The sequence below is a fragment of the Clavelina lepadiformis genome, chromosome 3 (genome assembly GCF_947623445.1).
Source record: "Clavelina lepadiformis chromosome 3, kaClaLepa1.1, whole genome shotgun sequence".
NCBI lineage: Eukaryota > Metazoa > Chordata > Ascidiacea > Aplousobranchia > Clavelinidae > Clavelina > Clavelina lepadiformis.
The window spans coordinates 14,560,777-14,572,680 of record NC_135242.1 but is presented as its reverse complement, the minus strand read 5'-3'; the positions used below and the strand labels follow the sequence as shown (position 1 = coordinate 14,572,680).

The 11,904-nt window shown below is 38.5% G+C and overlaps 2 protein-coding genes across 2 annotated transcripts; both read right to left on the bottom strand.

Moving 5' to 3' along the window:
- Nucleotides 1–1,641: 1,641 nt before the first annotated feature.
- Nucleotides 1,642–2,874, bottom strand: LOC143449817 (uncharacterized). Its single transcript, XM_076950145.1, has 5 exons — nt 2,786–2,874; nt 2,556–2,594; nt 2,272–2,360; nt 2,075–2,195; nt 1,642–1,782 (listed from the first exon to the last, which is right to left on the bottom strand). The coding sequence occupies exons 1-4, from the start codon at nt 2,872–2,874 to the stop codon at nt 2,077–2,079; spliced, it is 336 nt and encodes a 111-aa protein (XP_076806260.1). The 3' UTR covers nt 1,642–1,782; nt 2,075–2,076.
- Nucleotides 2,875–6,391: 3,517 nt separating this feature from the next.
- On the bottom strand, nt 6,392–8,284 carry LOC143449789 (uncharacterized). The gene is made up of 2 exons (XM_076950118.1): nt 8,246–8,284; nt 6,392–8,085 (listed from the first exon to the last, which is right to left on the bottom strand). The coding sequence occupies exon 2, from the start codon at nt 7,702–7,704 to the stop codon at nt 6,835–6,837; it is 870 nt and encodes a 289-aa protein (XP_076806233.1). The 5' UTR covers nt 7,705–8,085; nt 8,246–8,284; the 3' UTR covers nt 6,392–6,834.
- Nucleotides 8,285–11,904: the final 3,620 nt, after the last annotated feature.

Genomic DNA, 11,904 nt, shown 5'->3' with positions numbered 1-11,904 from the left:
AAAAGTATTATGTCTTTAACTCATTTTATCAATCATTTTAGATGATTAAAATTGTCCGCAGATCTAGCCTAGCTCACCAAACTTTAAAAAAAACTATGTTTAAAATTTTTTTAATACTGTATGTAAGGGGTAGCCTATAGCCTATTAGTTAAATCCGGAAACTTTCACACATAAAGTTGAACTTAATTGAATTGTAAAATTTCCCAAGTTATGAGGAGTGAGAATGGTCACAGAATCCTTTGGAAATCTATGGACCTACAACATGTTAACGATTTTCTGGAGTTTTAACCCAAACGAAATTTTCATACATACAGCCAACGTTGGATTTACATAGTGGAGTGCCTTGGGGTCCAGCGTTGGTGGGACCCCTTTCATTAAATAAATTACAATTTATGCGCTTTATGAACGCACACCTTTTTGTAGGTCTAATTAGACTAGCCAGCTGCTGTTGTTGTTTAATCGAAAGACAGTTGCACAACTAGCCTATACTAGTACTACTATAAGTATAATAACACCAACGGTGTGAATATATTAAAATACCGATAATCATCACCATAATAGATATTATATACGTTATCAAGTAAAACTGACTATAGTTAGCTTGCAGTGGCGTATGAGGGGAGCTAAAAAGCTTTAAAAATTCGTTTGAAAGTTCCCGAGCCCAAAATGAGTGAAGCTTTAAAAACCGCTTTAAAACACCGTAAGGCGTCAAACACCAAAAGTTGCCTTAAAATCTTTCTTTGTTTTATTACACAGTGAATTTACTAAAAGATCGATTACTCGAAAAATCCTATATCTCTGATATTTTGAATGTCAATTTAGTATGTTTTGGACTACCATTCCATAAAATGGAATCATCACACCATGATTCAAACTTTTTTAACAGAAGCGCAAAATAAACACAAGAAATTTTGGTCTCAAAAAAACGATTTTAGCTACTTCCATGCTAATTTTTAGCCAAATTTTGCACGCGACTTGGGACATTGAAGCGCGCCAACTGCTAGGGTAATTCCGAGGCTAGAAAACAACCCCAACCATGCCGCCTTTCAATTGGTCTAAATAGAATGGTCTAATCTGATTTAAAGCCCTACGTAAGACGTCCAACAAAACCATAGAGATCTTAGTTTTAAGTGTTTGACGACTCTTTAAGTGAAATGTGTATTCATATCTATGTGGGCAATAGAGCTGCCAAATTATAGTGTTCACTTCTGAGGCGCCGTATACAACTTGTTGGTCCGTAAATCCACTTTTAAAGCTTTTTCTGTCTAGGTTGTAGTTGATATGTAGTTGCAAAGAAGGAAATGTAATAAACGTAAAAAGGCCTGTGACTAAATAAAAGTTCCTTGGTAGTTGGTTAATGTCTATGTCACAATTGGTTGTTCATTTCCTTGTTCATGGCTTATTAGCGCGATATGACCCAATTTGGGAACGGTATTAGTTTGCTTGTGGGTTTTAATGTTTATTTCGCTTACACAAACCTGATTTTATTTACTTTCAGTTGTTCGGCCGTCTGTTTTATCTTCACCCGTTATGAGTCAAAGCGTGTTTGTCACGATCAATTCATTAAATCAAGATCGTTATTAGACTACTTCGTCATGTGATGACATTGCATTCTACCCTTTGCATTACTGTACTCTGATACAGGTAACTTGTTCTTTATTAAAGTTTGAATCTTTCTTTAATCGCTGCAATTAAAAAGTGCTAACACAATTCGAAGGAAAAACTTTTTCCTGGTAGAAATCGTTTTATGGTCGAGATTGACCAGAGCTGCCAGGAGTATTCCTAAAAAAATTAAAAAAATTTCTGACTATTTTTGGTTCACCTGCCGTACTTTTTCACTACCGGTACCGTCAGTGCTCTCTGAAAAAATACCAAATCCCTGTACCAAATTACTTTTTTCAAGAAATATATGTCGGTACTCGGTACATTTAAATTGGTTACTTCACGATCACTACTTCGTTTTTCTTAAGTTGTTAGATTTTTTTAAAACTGTGGCTGCTTCGGAATAGTTTTTGTGGGATAATTTTCTTTAAGCTGTTTGAAACATTTTCCTGCAATTGTATTCGCGACTTACATTCATCTTCTAAGGTCTGTGGTGTATCTCGGTTTGTAATACGCAGTTCCCGTTGTTAGTAGAGCTCGGTTTAGCTGTAGAACTCCGTTTTCCATCTGACTCGTCAGAAGGTGCTGTTCCCCTGCATCACAGGCGGATTAACATATTAACATTTATTCATGACGAGCGCCTTCACAACGAAAAGCGTGGCCACTCACCTTTTACTAAAGCAGCCACCAAAGTAAAACTAAAATAGAAAGCAGCACGTGAGCTTGTCACGAGAAGCTGTGACCGAATGACTGATTGACTAAAGTTAAGAGAAAATGTAAAGTGGACGGACAATTGGTCCTATTGTTAGTTTGATAATGGCGCAACAAACAGACCAGTAAAACACAACAAAGTATCTTAATTCGATTGTAAAACGCAGTAGAATAGAAATGCACAAAAAGGGAACTTTTGATCGAAAAGGTTAATTAAAAGGCAAATACTGTAATACTAATACTTGCAAGAAAAACAGAAAGCTAATAATGCAATATCAAAGCTGTACATATATACAAAAATTAAGCAAATGATAAATAAAACAAAACAACCACACACAAAATATAACACTAACTAACAAAATTTAAAAAAAGTTTGTTTGGCTACATTTTTTAAGTGTATCTGTATGATTTTAATGCGCTGATTCCAAAAATGCTATCAGTTTTTTTCTATCATCGATCGTTATCAAGATACAATGAATTTCGTTTTTTGTGATTTTTCATTAACTGTAGGTTTTTTATGCGGTTATGATTGCTATAATCTGTGTCTATCAGCATAATCATGTTGTAAATCGGCATCGTATTTACTTGAGGAAGTGAATGGGCATGTGGGAGTGATGACTTTAAGAGTATTGCCAACAGAAATAGCCACTTGGAGTTTTCTGCCTACTTTGATGTTATTGAAGACCTTTGCCATTGCAAAGATGTGGAAGGCCAGGTTAGTGATGTTGCAATAGATAATGATCCTACTCAGTGGCGGCTTTTCGTTGACAGTTCTAGTAAAGTCTTAAAGCAGTGTTTCTTCACAATGGCAACATATACCCATCGATTCCACTTGCTTATTCCTTACAGATGAAAGAAGACTATGAAAACGTCAAGCAACTGCTCATTAAAATCGGTTACGGTACACTCAGTTTAAGTGGAGGCTTACCATACGTCCCGTTTTAGCCGGGACAGTCCCGGTTTTGAAGGCTTTGTCCCGGCGTCCCGGTCAGTCAACCAAAAGTCCCGCTTTGGCATTTAGCCAGCCAGCATTGGTCTACGCTACACGAATATTAACATGCTGTGATTAGTCTGTTTAGCCAACTCATTAATGCTCATTAATTTCAACTTTCTAACAGTCTTGATTTAAAAACGCAATTGATAGTACAGTAATGGCCAAGGTATTTATTGGATCGACCGCCATTTAAAAGTCTATTGAGATAAACAGACACTTCTAGTCGCGAGGACACGCGTTTTCATGAAGGTCTCGTAACAATATGGTGGCATCGTGAATTAACTTGCCAGGCTGGGCATAATGTTGCCCATGGGTATTTTGCCTGATATCGTTCCAGCCGTTTTGTCAAGACTTTTGTAAATGTAAATGTTAACATCGCTGTTTGAAAGAGAGATCGGGAAATTTTTAAATCTTTTTTTACGTCTTTTTTGTGGATTAGCGTAATCAAGAATTTTTTATTATACAGTAGATTTTAGCGTGTAAGCATTTTTATACAACAATGGTTTGGGCACAATGTCACCACAGCTGCATTTAATGTTTGATAAGTCATTTACCTTAAAAACGTCCGTTTCGTTAGCTTCTAAAATTTCGCTGTCGAGCGACTCTTTTTTCGGGAGCTGACCGGGTGGTATTACAGTCGACAATGATGTTGAGTCTTCACTTCGTTCTCGTTTGTCGGCTCTTTCTGGCTCTTCTCTGGATGGGCATTGGAATCATAATAAATCGATGGGGAGGTGGCATGCGGTGTACGATTAATTATACACTGGTCAACACGATTTTTTGTGCCAAGGATTTGACAACGATTTTAGGCTAATTTGGGGTCGCTGATTTCGAAAATGACAATCATTTTTCTCAATTGGCTCTAGTTTTTGAGATACAGTATTTAGATTTTTCACTTTCGGAAATTCCACTCATGTCACACATAACGCAATACTAGGTTTCAGGTCTCAGCCAACTGTAATACACTTGGACAATAGTCAGTAATATAGTCAAATGCATAAATATCACAATACTAAATCAATCAGTGCGTAATAAAATAAGTCTGTTTTTATATATAATTGATGGTGAATCGCTTTTTGTATGACTTTCTTTTATGGCAGACGTCAGTATAATCGTGCTGAAAACACCAACATTAGTCTGCCATCAAGTTTTTCTCCCATCTGCCCTGGTATCATTCTTCCATCACCTTTATGTCCTGATGAAATCTCTCCCCTTGTTCTTCAGAAAAATCACCCAATTTGTCAGGAAATTTTTCCAAATGGCTGTGGAGATAGTGCACTTAAATGCTCATATTTGCCCCTACCTGTTGGTAGGTCTCGAGCATATTTTCTACCAGCTCTGCATAGTTTTCTGCCTTGTGGTTTCCAAAAAAGTTCTTCACAACAGACACAAAACAAGACCAAGCTTGGAATTCCACATTGTTCATGCTTGTTCCAAATTTGAGTCATTGATTAATTTGCGAATTTGAGGCCCATCAAAAATGCCTGCTTTCAAATTTTCGGTTGTCAGTTTCGGAAAACATCTACAAAAATATTTAAAACAATCACCATCTTTATATAAAGCCTTTACAAATTGTTTCATGAGCCCCAGCCGGACATAGAGAGGTGGTAAAATGATCTTCTTTTTTGAAACAAAGGTTCTTTAATCACATTTGCTTTGCCTACTTCCACATTATCTCTTGGGAACCATGCCTTTTTTACCCTGTGCTGGGTCTTTGCCCTGCTGTCCCACAAGCACATAAAGCAGGGATACTTAGTGTATCCACTTTGCTGTCCAAGCAAAAAGTTCACCATCTTTAAGTCAACACAAATTGACCACTGGTGCTCGGCATAGCAGATCTTCCGTAAAACTAACTTCACATTTTCATACTCTTCTTTCAGTTTTGTTGAATGAGCAATTGGCAGAGATGAATAGCAGTTGCCATTATGCAACAGAATGCATTTTAAACTTCTGGTAGAGCTGTCTATAAACAATCGCCAGTCTTCTTGTTTGTAGTCTAGGACTTTCATTTTGAGGAGAAGTCCAGTTATATCATTTCAATATTCAAGGTCTGCATCTTGACTGAAGAAGGGAAAGAGTTCCTCTTCTCCAGTCCGGTAAGCTGTTATCTTTGCATCCGCCTTTAGACAGTTCTTCTCCTTCAGTCTGGAAGCTAAAACCTCAGATGCTTCTTTTGATAAGTTAAAGTCTCTGATAAGATCATTAAGCTCCTTTTGTGTGAACTGTTCGGGAGTGAAAGAGCTTTCTTCGTAAATGTTTCATTTCATGCTTTTCCTCAATATCTGTTTCTTGCAAATCTGGTACTGATGTAAACGCAGGTAAGGGAATGCTTTTGCAGTGCTCAACCGGTCGCCTTACTAATTGTTTTAAGAAGAGTAACGTTTTATTCACCTGCAACTCGAAAGAAGCAAACTTGATCAAGGTCAGCGATTCTTTCCTTCAGTGCATTAAATATTTCAAGAAATCATGAGAAATTAACGCATTTTTATCAGTACATCGACAAATAAGGCAGGTCTATTTAATGAGAATCGCAATTGAGTCTATTCTGAGGTTTCAACCTAAACACAAACGATGACGTGATAGCTAAAACACTGTCACTAATGCCAGAAATAGTGAAAAATGCTGAAATAAAGAAAATAACCATATCTCGAAAACTAGAACCAATTCAGCAAAACCAATGCCAAATTCGGAATCAGTGACCTCAAATTACCCTAAATCCGTTGAAACATCGCTGGCACCTAAAAAAAAATTTTTTTTTGTTGGGCTGTGAATTATCAATCTGGATGCCGAGCAAGTTGGACAGTTGGTGACCGATTTGGTGTTCTATCGTGCGGTTTTCCAAGGACAGAACCTTGTTTTCAATTTTGTCCCTGCAAAATGGGGTCAAAAGTTTTAAATAAAACAAATCCGCATACACGGGAATATTGAGTATGTCATAACCGCCGTGTAGTGACGCTGACCATCGAACGCAGCCGGCATAAACGTTCGTTTAACATTGTAAGTAACGTGGCAAACAGCTGTGCTTAACTCTCAATTAATGAAGAATATTGCCTCGCCTTGGCGAGGTAGAAAAATAAGCTAGACTCATAGTATTGCTCCCAAACACGGAAATCTTTAGTAAAAGGCGATATTTTATTGCGGAAAAATAGCACAAAAAGAGAAAATATGTACAAGGCAAACTTTTCCAAAATCTACTTGCAAAATACTTCAATTGAACATGCCGGTGATGGTAATGGATTTAAACAAATGACAATAACACAGATCGCGAAATCTTAGTTATGACACATCTGTAAATTGTATGTAGAGCGTACGTAGCAAGTACTATAAAGGTTGTACATCGCAAGCAACAATTACAACATAAAGTTTATCTAGAATTTACACAGGTTCTAATTCATAAAAAGTTTGATAATGACGTCAAAGCAACGGGACTAGCGTGTACATTTTTCCTCAAAAGCTATGGTAGGGGTGGCGTGAAATACTTTTGCATTGCAGCACACAGTTTTTCAATCTGCTGTTTAAAAGTGCCTTCATTTCGCCGGTCCCATGTGCGTCTTGAAACCATCCACTTCGTCAGTTTCTAAAATTTCACCATCAAACGATTCTTTTTTCGGGCGCTGACCGGGTGGTATTGCGGTCGACAGTGTTGAGTCTTCACTTCGTTCTCGTTTGTCGGCTCTTTTTTGTTCTTCACTAGATGGGGATTTGTCGGTCCCAAGGGTGTCTTTGGGAATGTCATCTAAGGAGTCTTCCTCGTCGCTGAATTCGATGATCGATCCGTCGAAATGATCTACTTGGCCTTTTGATGTTCCCAATTTGGGTGGTTTTGTCTTGGCTAAAGTTGTTGAATGGCGGTTGTTCAGAGCACCCGAGTTGTTCGGCAATTTTGGAAAATCTTCTTTTGAAGGTGAATATCTTTCTGGAGGCGTGTTTTCCATTTGCTTAAAAGTCACCCCAGCGAAAGTGCGGCGTGTCTCACCAACTGCTTTCCACGACTCATTAACGACGTCTTGTTTTGTAACCTTGTATGGACATTCCTTAACGAGATGTCCGGTTTCATCGCAATAATGGCATGTTTTTTCCTGGCCTTCATATTCCACCACGAACTTGTAATGGCCGAAATAAATGTAGGAGGGTGGTTTTGCTTCCATCAGATCTTTCTTTAAAACTTTGAAGATTCTTCTTCCGTCTTTGATGCCCTTAATCCTGTCTCGACCGTGGACTGTCGATATGACCAACCCGATTCTCTTCAATGCCTCCACCAGGCATTCTTGTGGAAAGTCAGTTGGCACCCATCCAATGCTTAAGTGCGTATGAGCATCACCTTGTGCAATAACATTCATTACCCCTTCGACGTCTCTTAATTGTCCAGCAAGTTTGATGGCGGTTTCTTTGCTCATACAGGTAATTTCGACATTTCGGCCAGGTCTTTGCACGATTCCTTCTATAAACTGTAAAGGAACTCCAGTTTTGCTAAGCAAGGCGTAAATATCGGCTCTTCATGAAGGTTCTTTTAGCCTTATCGAAACCTCTCTATCTCGGCTGTAGTTTGTCGGTGCTTGAAATCTCCATTGATTATTAACTCGTTCCGCATAGGTCTTCGTCTTTTCAGATGATGCTTGCATCTCCATAACTAGTCTGAGAAAAGACATAGCCTGCCTTTGTCTTAGGAAACAAACGGGTTTTGTTGCTGTCTTCCTGATACAACTTCAATAACAATTAAGAAAGATTTATACTGTGAAGGGAAGCCAGAGTGATGATTTCAATATGCCGAAATTGTACTAAAAAACAAAAATAACTTTGCGTTTGTGGTACTTTTGTAATATATAACATCATAGGCAATTATTGATAGTTTCATGGCATATATTTACGTTTTAATTGTGTTTCATACAGTTTTACTAACAAAATTTCTTTTTTTAGAACACTCTTAAAGATAATTACCTTGCTGTAGTTCAGGCATAAACGTTTGTCAAACACACGCTTCCCCGCTTAACCATAATTGCTTGGGGACGTTTGAAGAAAAAGCGCGTTTCCGATAATTATTGAACCGTGACTACAGCGGCTTAAACTCACTCAGACAGGTGTGACCAGCCTTGTTGGTTGTGTTAATTCTTATTTCTTGGTTTGTTCTGTATAGGTAGGCTTACCATACGTCCCGTTTTAGTCGGGACAGTCGCGGTTTTTAAGGCTTTGTCCCAGCGGTCAGTCAACCAAAAAGTCCCGCTTTGGCATTTAGTTAGCCAGCATTGCCCTACACTACACGAATATTAGCAGGCTGTGATTGGTTTGTTCAGCCAACTTGCTGAAGAGTGATGCCTGATGCGTGTTCTTGTTGCGTTGTGTTCGATGTAAAAGCAATTGTTACGTAATTCTCGCGGGTAATTGGTCCAGTAGTGGGTTGTATGTTAGCGCATTCGCTAGTTCAGTAATAGTAGGCTTGTAGAAGGAAGTGTTCTTTTTGCGGTTAAGTTATTGAAAGAACTTATTTTGTTTTTTGTTTATTAAACGTTCTGAAACAGTTAAGACACGCTTAATAAAAAGAAAATAAAAAAAAATGGTCGTATAAAATTCGGAGAAACACAAAGTACTTCAGATGTTCGGATTTTACTCAAAATATGAAGACGCAATGTTTAGTTTACAGTGGAATTAAGATCGTTCGGGTTTGCTTCGTATATATATTTACATGCTCCGCACTGGAGCGGCTCGAGTCTATTTTTACTATGTATGACCGAAAATTTGGTGCAATTACATCGTATAATAACTGCTGTACAACCTACGCAGTAAATCGGATGTTTAAAGTCTGGAAGTGAAATTTGTGAGTCCTTGCTTCTTTTGATTCGAATGAGGTGTCCACAGGAGCACGAGAGGTCGCTCGATGTCTCTAGTTTCCAGCTGGAAAAGTCGAACAGGCGGGGGCAGGTTTTGTCCCTATGTCGGCGTGCTTCGGTTGTTGCTTGTTCTTCGTTTGAGTCTCCGCTTATGTCCTTTCTTTTGTTGCCTCAGCTCTCACTCTCTTCCCGTTCCGAGGGTCGTTTATCAGAGTCGAGCTCCTGGCTCTCCTCCAATGACAGCTCCGTTTTTGCTCGAATCCTCCTCGCACCCCATCCGCTCTTTGCCTTTGCTCCTCGTCGTGGCTCCTCTGTTTCTGCAAGAGCAGAAACCTCTTTGTGATTTTCACTGGGGGATGGTGCTGATCCCTCCGCGTCCGATTCTACAGTCTGACCAGTCTTCATCGAAGTATCCTGTTCATCCGCACTGTCGTTGCCTGCTTGTAGTCTCTTGGGGCATTCTTTAAACTTGTGGCCCTGCTCAGTGCAATAAGAGCATGTGTAAATTTGTCCTTTGTAACTTACCGCACATCTGATCTTGCCCAGGTATAAATACGATGGGAGTTGGTGTCGTTCCATCGTTTTCTTGTTTACTCTATAGATCCTCCGTCCATCTTTTATCCCATACTTATCGACACCCAGCTGTGATGGGCCTTGGATCTCGAATTCTTTGAGGATTTCATCGAGGTGTTTCTGTGGGTAATCTATGGGTACCCATCGAATCGTAAGGTCTACTCTATCATCTCCGTGCGCGGTGGCAGATTTCACTTCCGGTCTCATTCGAAGTAAATCTGCAAGTCTTATTGCAGTGTTCTTTCTATCTACAGTAATGTTTACCGTGTTTCCAGGTTTCTGGATGATGCCTTCTATATATTCGATCGGTAGCTTGATTTCTTTTAGCAATTTGTAGATGTCCTCCCGCCTGTTGTCATTGGCCAATTGGATGGTTACTTCGCGATGGTTGCTGTATTCTACAGCCACGTCGTTATTCCACTGTCTTTTTACTCTCTCTGCATACGTGAGAGTTTCGGCCATTCTTTTCACCTTCACCTTCTTCTTCACCACCTATGTAAACTACTTCTTGACGGCTTTCTTATTTCCTTTGCTGGAAACCATGTTGTTGTTGTTGTGCATGTGCTCTTATTGCGTTGTTTTCCATGCGCTTATTTTGTACCTGTACTTGTTTGCATTTCATTCTGCAAAAATCATTATCTGACAAGACTCGTTGTTCTGAAGCGTCCCGGTTTTCAATCACAAAAATATGGTATGCCTATTTAAGTGGTATGTTTGTGGTGACTTTAAAATGTTGGGAATTTTGCTTGGTCTGCAGGGTGGTTACACAAAATACTCTTGCTTTTTGTGCTTGTGGAATAGTAGAGCTGACAGTGAGCACTATGAGAAAATTCATTGGCCAGCAGGGAAAAAACTAACCCCAGGAATGTACAACGTTATTAGGGACCATCTTGTAAGCCGGGAAATAGTTTTACTGCCTCTACTTCATATCAAATTGGATCTGGTAAAACAGTTTGTCAAAGTTTTGGATTTTCAAGGACAAGTTTTTCAAGAAAGCCGTTCAATGTTTCCCAGACTATCACTTGCCAAAATAAAAGGAGGAATATTTGTTGGTCCTGAGATAAACACAATGTTAAACTGTAAAAGATTGGAAGAAAAAATGAATGAAACAGAAAAAGAAGTGTGGCAAGCATTTCGAGGTGTGGTTGATCGATTTTTGGGAAATAAAAGGCACAGAAATTACAAAGAGTTGGTAGAAAAACGTATTAAAAGTTACCAAAACATGGGTTGTCGCATGTCTGTCAAACTTCATTTTTCATGTTCTCATCTGGATATTTTTCAAGAAAATCTTGGTGACTTCAGTGAAGAGCATGGTAAGAGATTTCATCTGGATATTGAGCCAATGGAAAAACGATATAAAGGCCGCTGGGACAGTGCAATGATGGGAGACTACATTTTGTCTTTAGTAAGGCAAGACAGGAGTGGTCAAAGAAAAGCTCGCTCAAAAGTACATTTTTAAACGACTCTTATTGTTTGACAAAACTATGTTACATTTATCTTCAAGCCTTCCTTATTAACGTTTTTAAACTGGTTTTTGCGTTTAATAAACGCGACCTTGATGTGGAGTTAAAATCTACTGCAAGAGTAGAACACAATTTGCTATACTTACAGCTATATCTAAATTTGAATATCTCAAAAAGTAACGATGGTACGAAAAAACTAACTGGATTTTTGAAATCAGGACCCAAAAATACATAAAGCGGCATTTAAAAAAGTAGCCAAACAAAAATTGTGTTACGTAGTGATAATTGGACATGTTGCTAAAATTACACATGCAAACAATAAGTTGGCACAGTGTTAAAAACAGCAGTAGAATGAGGAAACCAAACAAACAATGTTTCTGCACACTTAACATCCTGGAGTAACAAGAACTTTAGAAACTTTTTGCTTTCACTTGTCCCAAAACCATCTTCAAAAAATCCACTGCCCAATTTCAGGCATGCTTTATGGCTCAAGAGCACTGAGCTTGACATGCATGAAAATCTTTCATTTGAAGGGTTAAAATGTCTGTGATAAATTGATGTTAAAACTGCAGCGACCTGGATGGTATTTTTTAATACCATTACATCATTTCTTGCAAAAGTTTTTTGTAGTTATTGGTTGAAATTTATGAAAATGTTTTTTGATATACACGTCAACTGTCGATTGATACTTGGAAACTTGCACTGAATAACTTCGTGTGAACACCCCTTATATTAC

What these genes read in the sequence shown, in the direction of transcription:
- LOC143449817 (XM_076950145.1), bottom strand. Translation starts at nt 2,874, where the DNA reads ATGATTATGCTGATAGACACAGATTATAGCAATCATAACCGCATAAAA. An exon ending in CACAAAAAACGAAATTCATT is followed by an intron (nt 2,595 to 2,785) that starts GTATCTTGATAA and finishes ATATATGTACAG; the next exon opens with CTTTGATATTGCATTATTAG. An exon ending in GCTTTCTGTTTTTCTTGCAA is followed by an intron (nt 2,361 to 2,555) that starts GTATTAGTATTA and finishes TCTTAACTTTAG; the next exon opens with TCAATCAGTCATTCGGTCAC.
- LOC143449789 (XM_076950118.1), bottom strand. Translation starts at nt 7,704, where the DNA reads ATGAGCAAAGAAACCGCCATCAAACTTGCTGGACAATTAAGAGACGTC.